The sequence below is a fragment of the Prionailurus bengalensis genome, chromosome A2 (genome assembly GCF_016509475.1).
Source record: "Prionailurus bengalensis isolate Pbe53 chromosome A2, Fcat_Pben_1.1_paternal_pri, whole genome shotgun sequence".
Lineage (NCBI taxonomy): Eukaryota > Metazoa > Chordata > Mammalia > Carnivora > Felidae > Prionailurus > Prionailurus bengalensis.
In genome coordinates, this window is record NC_057348.1 from 113,709,285 (window position 1) to 113,724,245 (window position 14,961).

Genomic DNA, 14,961 nt, shown 5'->3' on the forward strand with positions numbered 1-14,961 from the left:
TAGCCCCCAAAATGGAACGTAGGCTTCTGATTTTCAGAGCTTCTAAAGCAGGGAGGGATTTCACTGACACTAATACATTAGAAATCTAGCTGGATTTATATCGTTGTGTAAAAACATCCCATGTAATGAACATGGTTAGCGTCCTTCCTGTGCCTATGATTTAAGCTGATCCAAGTTGTAGCCCTTTTCAAGGTCATGAGCATTGATCGTGTCTTTTGCATTATTCTTTTTTATAGGAATTTCGTGGAGGAAAAACTGGGTACAAAATATGTGGGGAGGACCAGATTGGACTTAGTTAAAGCATTTGAAGAAAGCAGCCCAGCCACTCCAGTTTTCTTCATTCTGTCTCCAGGGGTGGACGCCCTTAAAGACCTAGAGATCCTTGGTGAGGGGCCAGGAGGCTTGCCTTCCCACCCTCCCCCTTGCCCACGGCCTGCCTGACCTTCTCTCCATTCACAGTTACCTTAGTTTCTTCCTCTCTCTCTCTCTCTCTCTTTCTTTCCTTTTTCATTTGTTGGAGATTGAGTACATGGAAAATGTAAGGCTAATAACACTGTAGTCTGAAGAAATGCTCAAACGGAACATTCCTCTGGTTGGCATAATGCAAGTTTCCTTTGTACTGTTTTCCACCTTTTGACTATATAAGGGCCAGAGGGCAATTTTCTCCATGCTCGTGTAATCTTGTGCCCCCTGTGACTAAATAGTGGTCATTAGAGCAAGCCTATTCGATTGTGCAAGGCACTGTCGCTTTGTGCTCTGGATTACTATTCCCCACAGCCCGCACCGAGAGTACCAGGTTAATAGAGCTGTGACCTGACTGTGCTCGATTCAAGCATGGCCACAAGGTGAGAGGCGCCTGCATTTACCCAATGAGCCAATTTGTTCAAAAAATGATGTGATATCTACCACATGTTGCTCCTTTTTATGAGGGAAATGCTTTTCTACTCCTGCAAGAGTTAATAAAGCTCAGTAACAATACTTGCCATCTATCAAAATGTCAAAAGCTTCATTACCATAAAACCAGAGGAACTTATTTCCACAGGCTTAGCTAATGCTCATAAGGAGGCAGCTGTTGAGAGCTCAAAATGCTGCTTGTTGAAACGACCGAAGTTTAGTTTGGCTTCTTTAGGAGAGTGACCTAGAAGGTGGCAGCAGTCACCACAGACAGACCCTGGGCCTCAGAATTCCACACCCTTCTCATCTGTCCTTGATTCACTCTTTCCCTCACTGTGTTGTACCCTCTCACAGGCAAAAGACTGGGGTTTACGATAGACTCGGGAAAATTCCACAACGTGTCTTTAGGACAAGGCCAGGAGACGGTGGCAGAAAAGGCACTGGAGAAAGCTTCCAAAGGAGGACACTGGGTCCTACTCCAAGTGAGTATTCCCTCTTCTCGGACAATGCTGGGACTGAACACGGGGTAGGGACAGCGCAGAGTTGTCCTGACCACAGGAATGAGCCTTCCTCATGACATCTGGTGATTTGCCGAGTCTTGGGGTTCTCTCAGTGTCCATGACACCTCCACAGGTGATGAGAGACTCTGCTTACAAGGATATCTATCATATTTTGAGGGATTTTTTAGCCATTGTGCTTTAAAATTAAAAATATTACAGGGAATCCTCTTATCCTCTTGACTTACAGATATCTGGAATACTCCAGTAGGGCTTCAGGATGAACAGGCTTGTGTAGATTGCTAAGGCCCATGTCCTAAAACCTCACATTTGCAAGTTGCTTTTAAAGTTAACAGAGCATTTTTGGGACGTCTGAGTGGTTCAGTCAGTTAAGTGTCCAACTCTCGATTTCAGCTCGGGTCATGATCTCACGGTTTGTGGGTTCAAGCCCCACGTCAGGCTCTGTGGTAACCTCATGGAGCCTGCTTCAGATTCTCTTTCTCCCTCTCTCTCTCTGCCCCTCCCCCACGTGCTCTCTCTCAAAAATAAACGTTTTTTTAAAAGCGAAGTTGACAGAGCATTTTTGCATTTATTACCTCATGCAACTCTGACTCTGCCCCTAAATTGTGTTACATTTCCTTTGTTTGTAAGTTAAGGGGATTAGAGTCGATAACCCCTTTATCCCTTCTAGTGCTAGTATTACATGGGTCTTTGACTCTAACCCACTGTCCTCCCAGGTGGCTCCCTCGGCTGGGGATTCTAGCAAGAACCCAGGAATGAGTGGAGCTCAGGCAAGCTTTAGGGGGCACGTGGGAGCCATCCTGACTCCTTCTCCAGCAAGGCATGCTGGCTGTCTCATCTGGTCTGGAAGTAGCCATTTAATTGGGAGCCCAGTGAACCTAAAGTTTCTCATTCGTACCAGATCCTTTGCAAGGATACATGATCTCTAATCATTATAGCAAAGCTGCCAGGATCGGTGCTGTCCTCCCATTATGAAGAACAAAAGCGTGAGCTTCGGAGTGGTCTGGAGAGCCTCAAGGCCACACAGCTGCAAAGCGGCAGGGCTGGTATTCAAGTTCAGGTCTGTTTGGTGGCAAGCACCATTTTTTTCTCTGCTAGCTTGTGTGGCCACCCTGGCACAGAGATAGGACACTGGCCTCCCTCAGTGCCTCCAGGATCCAGGGTTGATGCATTTTGAGTTTCTACTGAAATAAAATTGGATGCACGAAGAAGCTGCCCAGGGTCCAAGCAGAACATAACCCTCCGGGAGAGTAACACCCACTGCTTAGGTGATACTTCAGCAAAGTGACTTGGGGTAGGGCTTACCCTCTGAGGCTCACAAAAGCCAGGTAACGGTGGAGGGTTTATTTTTTCAGAACGAAGTTATTGCTCTGACAGTTGGGTAGATGCTGAGATCTTCCTGCCAAAGTAAGTTCTTTGAGAATTCTCATGTGTCCAGCATCTCAGACTAGGAAGAAACTAGGAGGGGTATGGTCATCCTCAGGAGAACGTAGTATTCAAAGTAAAATGTTTCTGTTATTTTTCTCTCTATGCCAAGTTGCCATTTGCCCCCAAAATTCAAGTTGTAAGTTTTACCATAAAAAAAAAAAAAATCTAGAAGACCTCGTCTCGTGAAGGATCTGCTTTTGGTTATCTGTCCTAGATGTTTGATTTTTGTTCTTAGTGGTAAACCAGTAATTAAGAATGTAACTTTTTAGCTGTTCCTCTCTGGACATAGAATAATTGGAGAGGAGGGATTGCCCCAGGCTTTGGCCATTCTAATTTCTGGAGGTTTCTAGTATCTCTTTACCATTTAAAAGAGAAGTAGGACTTTGAATAAAGAGGCAACCAGCATGATGAGAACTCATTATATTGTTTGTAATGTATGTTAAATTGTATCAGCATAGGCACATGATTTGTATGCACATGTTAATAAGCTCTTAACCAAACTCTACACTAGTCAGTTACTGTGATGAGATAGAGCCCTTCGAGGGATGTTTAGCTAGCATTGTATCAGAAGCCCATACTCCAGAGAAAACTATTACATAGGTATCAGGGTGGTAGCTATCTATATCTCAGATGTACACCATATGGTTTGTAAATTGACATAATAGATTTTAAAAATCTATTTTCATGGGCAAAGTAGACGGTTTCCAAGATACATGGATTGGCTAAAAATGTTGCACAGGCATTGGTGCCCTGGGACAAGCAAGCACAAGAATCCAGCCAATCGCAAAGCCAAGATCCCCACGAATGACTCCCAGGCTGGACTCCAGAGTGTGCCTGTGTTGAGAGGTGGCTCACCTGGTGATGGTTTTCTTCCCTGACCAGAGTCGCTGCCTAGAATATTTTTACATTTGTTTCAAGTAAACTTCTCAAGTAAGGTATTGTTGTAGTCCATGAGATAGAGAATTAGGTCATATTTGAGCTTGCAAAACAGGTTTTATTGTTCTTTTGTTTCTGCTTACTTGTGTGAGTGGCACGGTCAGGTGTGAGAAGTACTCTTGCTGCAATCTAGTAGCAAGCGTGGAAGCCAGGAGTCTCAGAGCCCTGACTTACTGATAAGCTTGCGAAGGTTGCCAGACCACAGTATCACGGAGCAGGTGGCTTCATCAACAGAAATTTAATTTCTTACAGTTCTGCAGGCCAGAAGTCGGAGACCAAGTGGTCAGTAGGGTTGGTTTCTTCTGAGGCCTCTCTCCTCGGTGTGTAGATGGTTGTCTCGTCCCTGTGTCTCCATGTGGTCTTCCCTCTGTGTGTGTCCTCATCACCCCTTCTCATAAGGACACAAGCCATATCGGATTAATTGTTGCATCTAGTCTTAATTACCTCTTTAAAGACCTATTCCAAATACAGACATATTCTGAGGTACTGATGGTTAGGATTTCAACATTTGCCGAAGGAAAATAGCCTAATAATGTGAACAACTGAATTGGCATACGTCTTTTTACAACAGAACTGTTTTCAAAGAAAGATACCTATTTGACTATTCCATTACCTATTTGCCTTTCTTATTTTTTTGTGGGATTTTTTTTGTAGCTGTTGTAATCTTAAATGTTTTTGTTTGTTGGAAATAATTACATATTCCTGGGGGTGATGTTTCAATCACTATTTAAGGACTTCTCCAGAACCAGAGAGCATGTGAGGGTATGGCCTTTATATTTCTCTCACAGCATCAACTACCATGTACTCTGTGGGTATTTAGTATTGGAGGATTGTGAATCACAAAGCGGAAAATCAGGAAGTGATAGTGGTGACATCTGTTTCATGATTTTTGACAGCTCTAGGGTTTAAGAAAAATAATGCTAGGTATCCGCAGAGCATCTTAACAAGGAGTGATTTCTCTTTTAGCTAGCCTTTCACCCCTCACATCCTTTGAGTTCATGTACTAATGAGTAGGAGTTGAATAGAGGAGGTTTGCATCAGAAACATTGAAGTGGGTGATCAGGTACATTGCTAGCTTTTAGTTTTTATACTTTACTAAACTAACCAGATAGGTCTCAATAATTGAGTTTAAACTGTAACAATGAAAATTATCAGGAACTCCATCTCAAAGGTGATTGGTGGGTGTTGGATGTGGGTAAGTGTTGTTGGAAGGAGATTTGGGTTAACAAAAATAACCTATGGTGATTTGGAGCCCTAAATGTGTTCCATGTACAGGTGTATTTTGGTGTTTGGTTTTGTTCCCTAACATGATAATAAAGGAAAAATTAAATCCTTTAATTTAATACATTAAATTTATATATAGGAAATATATATACATTTATATATAGGAATATGTTGTGATCCCATAATTTAAGTAATATCCTTTAGTTTCACAGGAGTTATGAGCCATACTGTTTTTCAGAATGTCCATTTGGTAGCCAAGTGGCTAGGAACCCTGGAGAAACTCCTTGAACGATTCAGCCAAGGAAGCCACAGAGATTACAGAGTTTTCATGAGTGCCAAATCTGCACCTACACCAAGTGAACACATCATCCCTCAAGGACTCCTGGAAAATTCCATTAAAATTACCAATGAACCCCCCACAGGGATGCTGGCCAATTTGCATGCCGCCCTCTACAACTTTGATCAGGTAAGAAAGCAGAAGCCTGGTCTGACAGTGGTCAGGGTCTTCTCACAAAACCATGGGGCCGTTATCTACTCAGGTGTCTTGTGCAGAGAGATGAAGTGAAATCTCAAAGTGTGTTTTAATCTCTTGAAAGGATCACCTGTCACTGCCTATTCCAGTGACTAAAAAAAATCTGTGTTTTGCCCTAAAACTACAAGCCACATGTTTAAGGAGAGTAAATTACATCCCTTTCTGAGGAACCTACTTATTGAAGACAAACATGGTAGGCTGGTATCTCCTAGCACAGGAAGAGGAAGAGCCATCGTTAATCCTGTTAATGTTCTTGAGAGTGACAACAGTAATTACTTAGGAAGAATTTCAGTATAATATTTAATGCTTTAGATCTGGTTTTGATGTGAGTAAACTTAAACCATCTTTTCAGATTATATCCGTGTTGCCTTCTTACTTATATCTTTATTTCCATCTAAAATAAATTAATAAATATACTTTGATCATCATTATTCTCCTTGTCCAAATTATCACATCTATCTATTCAAGTCTTTTAAGCAAGTTTCCTTTGTGGTTGTGTCTCTGAGTTCCCATTCCCTCTGATTTCCCACCCTTGGGAAACAGTATTCTTATTCGGAGAAGTAGAATGAATTCCAAAAAGAAAATACATAAGATTTGGTGGTAAATATTAAGCTTCCTGTTAGAAATATTATGATTCTGTATGAAGTATGCTTCACTTTTTCATCAGTATCTTCTGGGCCACCTTAGATTATACTTTTGAAGAATACAGTTAATTACCTAATTAAATAATTAATGTATAGCCTATGTAAACACAGTAGACTGTGTAAACCAAAGGTACTTAAAAAATCTTGTTCAATCTATTATATATATTCAGTATATTTTTTGGTGAACTCTGGCGGGCATGTATTTTTTTTTTATCTATCAATTTATAGTTTCTGAACACTTAGGACATTCTCAAGCTCTTTGACAAAGCTAGTACAAAAGAGGATTTTTTGGATATATTTATATAGGATTTATCCAGCGCCCTAGAACAGTTGTCTGTATTTGTGAAAAGTGAGCATTTTATGAACAAATAAGCTTCAGCCCACCTTTTTTTGTTTTTTTGTTTTTTGTTTTAGTAAGGACCTCTCTGACAATCTAATACAACTAGGGATACTCTTCCCAGGGACATACACATTTAAAAATTTGTTGCATATAATCATAGGAGAATCCTTTCTCCTGTTCTCATTTATTCATTAAAGTATTGGTTCTTTTGACTATTACTTGGAAGGCCACTTAGATTAACTGAAGTTTACATTTACTGGAAAGACTCTTACATACTTCAAGAGGAAATATTTATGTAGTAGAAAGGACCCTCTGAAATATTAAGACTAAATTTGATCATAAGTGACAAAAACAAAGATAATCAAAGTTATTCATTTAATGAACTTCCTATCAAACCTGCTATAGCGAAAACCAAACCAACAAAAACTCTAAAAAAAAATCTAAAAATTTTAGAATAGTCTTTTATGAATGCTGACCTGTTATTATGTTAGAAAACAAAATGTGGTTTTACTCACATGATGCAATTCAAGGGTATTCACCTGTACTCCCTGGTCATCTGTGAATAGGTTCCCAGTGCCCTTTAATCAGTTAGAATTATGGTTGGCTACCTTTGAAAGAAGTACAAAACAACAGTGGCTTAAAAAAGGTTAAAGTGGGGCGCCTGGGTGGCTCAGTTGGTTAAGCATCCGACTTCGGCTCAGGTCATGATCTCGCGGTCCGTGAGTTCGAGCCCCGCATCAGGCTCTGTGCTGACAGCTCAGAGCCTGGAGCCTGTTTCAAATTCTGTGTCTCCCTCTCTCTCTGACCCTCCCCCATTCATGCTGTCTCTCCCTGTCTCAAAAATAAATAAACGTTAAAAAAAAAATTTAAAAAAAAAGGTTAAAGTATTTCTGTCACATGAGGATTCTGGAGGTAAGTCATTCAGAGTTAAGTGTGTCACACAAAGTTATCAGTCTAGTTGTTTTACAGTGCACTGTTTCTAGAATGGGCTTGCCAGAGTCCCAGGTAGCAGTCCCCATGTCGATGTTCCTGACAGTAGGATAAAAGCCGGAACAAAGAAGATGACCATGGATATGTGTTTGCTTTCTTTTAAGGATGCTTCCTATGAGTTAGTACACAGTATTTCTCCTTTCACCTCACTGGTCATATTGAGTCACATTGTGTTCCCTAGCTCAAGAGAGGCTGGGAGAAGTCCATTTACCTTGGACAGCCATGTGCCCAGCTCAAAGTTGGCAGTGAGACCTTTTAGGACAGTCAACTAGTGATCTGTATCACAGACTTGCCACTTTCCCAAGGCTACTTGTATCATCGTGGGTGTTCTGTGTTGCTACCATGGTCTTAGGTAGCTGAAGCCTGTGACATGGACCTTGGGTACTCATCCAGGTTAGGGAAACAAGTCCCAGTCACCCATATTGTCTGGGTGTCCTTCTCGGATGAGAAAAGCACCCAAGGGATCCAGACAAATAAACTGTTTTGTTTGGGTGTTTTTATGTTTTTACATGTTTTAATATTCAAATCAAATTAAATGTGTATTTTTAATCTTACCCCCAAATCAGAATTTACCTCTGAACTTTGATATGTGTGTTCATAAGGAACAAAGTTTAATATTAGTCCTTTATTGGGGTACGTGGGTGGCTCAGTTGGTCAAGCGTCTAGCTCTTGATTTCAGCCCAGGTCATGATCACGCTGACAGCGCAGAGCCTGCTTGGGATCCTCTCCCTCTCCCTCTCCCTCTCCTCTCTCTGCCCCTCCTCTGGACATGCTCTCTCTCTCAAAATAAATAAATAAACTTTAAAAAAAAATTAGTCCTTTTTGGAGCATTCCAGAATATCTTTGTAAAGGCAATCGCTAAGTGACCAAGATGTAAAAAAACTATTTCTTGCGGGATGCTGCTTCCCTATGTATCTCAGCTCAGTAGCACCTGCCTTTTGAAGATGTGCTAAGGGAATACTGTTTAGACTCTTTTCATACCCAGATAATAACTACATTTTTTAAAATTTTTTTAACGTTTATTTATTTTTGAGACAGAGAGAGAGCATGAATGGGTGGAGGGTCAGAGAGAGGGAGACACAGAATCGGAAGCAGGCTCCAGGCTCCGAGCTGTCAGCACAGAGCCCGATGCGGGGCTCAAACTCGTGAACCACAAGATCATGACCTGAGCCAAAGTCGGACACTTAACCGACTGAGCCACCCAGGCGCCCCAATAACTACATTTTTAAAGTTAGAGTATAGATTTCTTTTTCTGTAAGATTTACAGCAGAAACAAATAATTGGTAGCTTTGCATGTAAAATTGGCATCTGTGTGCATACAACCCTGTTATGTGTGTGTGGATGCCTGTTCTGTATTCACAGTGCTATTTGCATATTTTCTGACATTAATTTGCTCATCATTTGGTTTATAAAAATATGATTGACCTGAAATGTAGAGTGTTAGGTAGAGTCATACTTTTTCCTAGTTAGAAAAGCTTGCTTCATATTTTCTTCCAGTGGCATTTGTATTATCAGAGCATAATGAGCATTAAGTTGTAATTCTTTAGTGCTGAGGATAAAACTAAATCAATTATATGAAATATAGATGGAATAAATGTACTTGATTATTATAGGATCTTCATCTCCTCTGGACTATATGTGATTTAGGGAGGGGTTAGGCTTGTTAGATCATAATTTCTAAGTAAAAGTTTGATGCTTCTGTTTCATCTCCTAGAAGTTTTTTACATTTAAAACCAGTATATTTTGAGGGGCGCCTGGGTGGCTCAGTCGGTTAAGTGTCCGACTTCATCTCAGGTCATGATCTTGTAGTTGGTGAGTTGGAGTCCCACTTTAGGCTCTGTGCTGTCAGTGCACAACCTGTTTGGTATTCTCTGCCCCTCCCCCACTCCCATTCACATTCACTCTCTCTCTCTCTCTGTCTCAAAAATAAACATTTAAAAATACCTAAACAAAACTAATATATGATTATATTCTTCAAGATTAATTCCAATTTTGTGGTTTCTATTTTTTTCTCTCACAAGTTTGTCTTTTATTTCGTGTTTAATTGTGGAAATGTTATGTTTAATGATCATATATTTTCAAGCCCCATAAATTACCTAGAAATGGCTCAGTGCTTTAGAATGTCCTAATGATTTAGTTGGGTGTGCACTGTGGGTGGCCTCGCCAGTTCTAGAACTATATCTGGTAGTAACCCAGAATTCTGATGATAGTCGGAAAGAAACTAAAAAGCTTCTTCTAGTCTTGGAACAAGAGGACAAATCTTGTCTTGGTTTAGACTTACACTAGGAGTTGCCTGAGAGACCACCTCTGAACTCCCACCCTGAAGGTGCTAAATATACTTGGTAGATGGCCCAGTTGTCAGATCCAAATGTGGACTGGCTGTAATTTGACCATTTTAAAGGATAAAGCAAGAAGATGAATCTCTGGCCTTATCTTCCTCTGCTGCCCAACATCAATTGAAGTAATCCTTGTTGGCCTCACAGAACCGTCAAATGTGAGAATAAAGTACTACTCCCTTTAAGCCAAAGAGTGGATGCCTGTTATACACCTTTTAATTTCATGGCTGTGGGAGCCATAACCATGTCAGCATGCTAGGATTTAATTTTCCCTCTGTGATTAAAAAACAAAAAAAACAAACCACAAGTTACAGATCTAGCCTACAGGGTGTGTGTTTTCCAATGTTCCACATGCCATCCTCTCAACCCAGCAATGAATTCTACTTTTAAGTTCATTGGAAGGAAACCATTTGTCAGGGTGATTATATTAGTTCAGGTACAGTACAAAATTACACTGATCCAAATGAGGTAACCTCTCTCCCATATAGTTGGCAGCTCTCTTTCATGAGGTCAGGCACACACCCAGGCTGGTAGGTGCCTCTACCATAACTCACTCATGGCTTCCATGGTTGGCTAGTCGTCATCATTTCTAGCCCACAAAAAAGGAAAAGAGTGACAACCAGGGCGAGCGATTTCCTTTTAAGTAAATGGCATGAAAATTGTACACATCACTTCTGCTCAAATTCTGTTGGCAAGAACTTGGTCATATGGCACATCTGGTTTCAAGAGAGGATGGAAATCGTTTTTTGATGGGTGGCCATGTGCCCAGGTAATCTGTATTACTATGAAGCCCCGGGAAATGCAGGGCTGAGGTTAAGTAGTATCCTGCTACGCTGATGAAACTAAGATGGTGTCCTTTGGCCATCTAGATTTTTCAAGGAGAATTTTGCAGGGGGAAATGATGTCAAGCAGTATTATCACTGCTCAAAATGAATGGTCTCATTTTCTAGTGAATTTAGAAGCGTTCAGTAAAATAACTGAAGCAAAGTGAAAGCATTGGCCTTAAATTAACAGACTGGCAAACGCCAAATGGTCAGTCTCCTATTACCCCCTCATAGGATGGCCAGCCATGCTTAAAACTGCATGTTACCCCTGTCCGAGATCTCCTGCCAAGTTTTGTGCAAGATTATCGAAAACTCAGACCCTTGCCCTTGGAAACCATACAGAGGGAGAATCAACGATTTTTCTTCTCTCCCAGGATACACTTGAAGCGTGCTCCAAGGAGCAGGAGTTTAAAAGCATCCTCTTTTCTCTGTGCTACTTCCACGCTTGTGTCGCTGGGAGACTAAGGTTTGGCCCCCAGGGCTGGAGCCGCAGCTATCCTTTCAATCCTGGAGACCTCACCGTCTGTGCAGGCGTCCTCTACAACTACTTAGAGGCAAACCCTAACGTAAGTGCCAGTGGTCAGATAACCTCTTCCAAAGAGTGTACTGAATCTGTCAGTCTTTGGCCACTATCAAATGGACCGTAATTTCTCTTCTGAAGCTATTATTGAAATAGCTGACACTATATATGCATCTTCTGCCAAGTGTGAAAAGAAACCAGATCAAAGGTTTTCCAGCAGTGGATGCTCGAACTTCATAAGATAGGTCAAACCAGTTCTACATCAGCAGCTTAGTGCATAAAAAAAAAAAATGTCCTTCATTATGTTAACAAAAACAGTGGTTTACATGTGCATATATGCCAGATTCATTAGGCAGGTAATGAAGCATTTGCACAAATGTAATTACATACAGCAATTCTGACAGTTCATAACACTGCATTAATAATCACTACAATTAGTTCTTATGATGGAAGCAATTTACAGCGCGTCACATGTATAAATAATGGTGCGTTTCCTGCATATGTCATTATTATGTATTAAGGATGCCACCTTGTTGTGACTTTCTCAGTAATGTTCCCCTTGATTGGAAGTTAAAGGTAGATGAATGATTTTATTTCATAGCTAAAATGTGTTTTACAGGTGGGGATGGGAATGCCTCATCAAGAACATTTGTGCAAACTCTTGTAAACCCAGTGATTGGATTTCCAAATGGAAGAACCATTTGTAAGGATTTTCTGGCTTAGTCTTCACAAAAGAAACTTTTTCCATTAAGTTCAATCTGTTCAAATTGAGATCTATTTGTCAAAAACAACCAGGTGTTGTGCTCTGGACAACAACACCATTCTATAAGTTTCTAGAACTCCCCCATATTTCTGTGTCTTAAGGTTTGCTTTATGTTCTTCTGGTAGCCGTTGTTACAATTTTTGTTATCAACTCAGTTTTCTCAAGCTTTAGAGGTGATTTGACTGCTATCAAAATAGGTACACTTAGTATATCATGTGGGTCGCTCTCCCAAACAACATATTTTGAGCAGGTTGTAACCACAATATATGGTTTTAATATGGTATGTGATGACCAGCATTCCATATCTATCATTTTTTAAATGTATAAAATTTGAGCATATTTTGACTTTCCTAATAAGTAATATTCTGTGTTGATCTTACCATGTTTTCTTTAAAATGTCACATGTAAGGGGCGCCTGGGTGGCGCAGTCAGTTAAGCGTCTGATTTCAGCCAGGTCACGATCTCGTGGTCCGCGAGTTCGAGCCCCGTGTCAGGCTCTGGACTGATGGCTCAGAGCCCGGAGCCTGTTTCCGATTCTGTGTCTCCCTCTCTCTCTGCCCCTCCCCCGTTCATGCTCTGTCTCTCTCTGTCCCAAAAATAAATAAACGTTGAAAAAAAAATTAAAAAAAAAAAGTCACATGTAAGGTTGGCTACTACAATAGTTCTGGCTAGAAAGTGAAATGGACCACTTAAAACTTTCATACAAGTCCATACTGAGGCTGAGACAAAGAGTATTATCCCATTTCAGCTGAATCCTGTTCACAGGAGAGTTCGAAATGAAGGGGAGAAGGAGAGGAACGGATTCCTGTCTCTCTCCAGCTCTCACATCCTGAGAGGTGGCAACCCCAGGGAGCCAAGTGGGTCCTGTCTGCCACTGCCCCCAGTGGTGTTCCTGGATCAACACAGCTTTCGGATTTTGACACCCTTTGCTCTCTCAGATGTCTAGACCCAAGTCATTTACCACACATGGTGAAGCAAGTTACCAGGATTTGGGAGTTAAGTTATTATGTACACGGAGTTAGGTGGTACAAATTGCCCTTTTCAGGAAGGCGTATGTAAAAAAGAATAGTTCCCTGGCTGATTAAAATCTTGAGGGAGATGCATATCAGATGGTTGAATGCCTAATGGGTATTACTTCAACATACTCAGAGAAATGAAATGGAGAGGTCTTCGTTTCCCGTCCATTTCAGAAGGACAGGATGGAAGGTGCCCGAAGGGAGCATGGTACAGTCCACTCACCTCTCTCATTGCTCACTCACATCAGACCGGCTTAAAAGAAAGACATATTTGAGGTCCATTTATTCAAATTCAAATAAACTTGTAGCAAGTACATTGGAATAGTTGAAGCAATTTTACTTGTTCTGTCACATCATGCAACAAATGAAGGCTATAATTAAGTTTTTACTTGAACTGTTGGGAGGCAATCTACTGCCCTTGAGGGTATAAAGGTTCCTGTCTAGAAAGGCTTCATCACAGACTGGCATGTTTTGCAAACCCAGAGGAAGCTAAAGGGGGGCAGAGAGAGGCTTCAAATCCCATGAAGCCAAATAAAGAGATACCGTTATTTCTTGAATACCACATGGTACAATCATTAGTTCCAACCCTCAGAACAGTCATGTAGGCCAGTCATGCCATAAACCCAGCCCTCACATCAGTCTGTAGCAAGGGGATTGGTCTGCCTGGATTTTTGCAAGGTAATAGAGGTGTAAATGCACCCCAAATTCAGATTGTGTACCATTTTCTTTCTTTGCCTAGATGAGATCATAAAACGTGCTCTAAATCAGATCATAAAAACATGTCATACCTGAAAGGCCCTGCAAAGTTATACCTTTTCTTAATTTTTAGATGAGATATTGAATGTTTAAAGTTTACCTACATGACGTGTTCTAGGAGCAATTGCTTTAAAATCTGCATCAAAAGTTCATTGTTGGGGTGCTTGGGTGGCTCAGTTGGTTAAGCATCTGACTTGGGCTCAGGTCATGAACTCACAGTTCATGGGTTCGAGCCCCACACTGGGCTGCGAACTGACAGTGTGGAACCTACCTGGGATTCTTTCTTTCCCTCTCTCTCTCTGCCCCTCCTCCGCTCACAGGAGGACACGCATAAGCACGTTCTCTGTCTCAAATAAGCTTTAAATCACACTTCCTTTTAAAAAAAAGTTCAGTATTAGTGACTTTTCACTGAATGTATTAAAACACACTGAAAAGAATTCTCTCAAATTCTATGGAGAAACCTAAACAATTTCTGAACCTCTTTTAAATGTTCCTGTTGATGGGGATTTGAGGAAACGCTGTGTTAGAGGGACTTGTAGAGAGGCATGTGCTGCTAGTTGACCACTCTGAGACCGTTGCATCGGCCTGGAAATGAACACTTGTGTGATCTCCCTCCCAGGTCCCGTGGGAAGATCTCCGTTACCTCTTTGGTGAGATCATGTATGGGGGACACATCACAGATGATTGGGATCGCAGACTGTGTCGGGTGTATTTGGACAAATTCATTAATCCATCTCTGGTAAGGCACTTTCAATTGATTTTACAGAGAAGAAAATTCTAGTAAGATTTTTTTAACTAATGTCACTATATAAATACTTAAATATTACTGAGGTGTTGTGGCCTTTTGTGAGTATATTCTGGCCTACCATCAAGGAGTTTAGAAATTTGTTAGAAATTGTGCAGAGTCTTGGGCTCCATCCCAGAGCTATGGGATCAGAATCTGTTTCACCAGGACCTCCTGGGTGATGTCTGTGCACGTCTACTGTGCTGTGCCCAGGTGAAGGGCACATTCACCGACTGTCCGGGTCTTTGGAATAACCCTGGATGGTATGCAGTACTGACACTGTTAGCCTATTTTATAGGGAGACACTGAAGCGTGGCTTGCCCCAGGACAACCCATTCCCATGGGCAAGAGCTCCAGCCAGAAGATAGGTGTACTGATTTCAATTTGGGGTTCTAATATAAGTGAAATTTATAGTTTTCTCCCCGTCACAGAAGCCATGGAGTATTCTAAATTTTG

At 41.1% G+C, this 14,961-nt stretch overlaps 1 protein-coding gene across 1 annotated transcript in view; it reads left to right on the forward strand.

Moving 5' to 3' along the window:
• Window positions 1-14,961, forward strand: part of DNAH11 (dynein axonemal heavy chain 11) — a 352,005-nt gene that overhangs the window by 315,304 nt on the left and 21,740 nt on the right. The window contains 5 exon segments of the mRNA XM_043589069.1: window positions 237-385; window positions 1,249-1,376; window positions 5,239-5,466; window positions 11,041-11,232; window positions 14,341-14,460. Of these exon segments, the coding sequence (XP_043445004.1) occupies window positions 237-385; window positions 1,249-1,376; window positions 5,239-5,466; window positions 11,041-11,232; window positions 14,341-14,460 (817 nt within the window).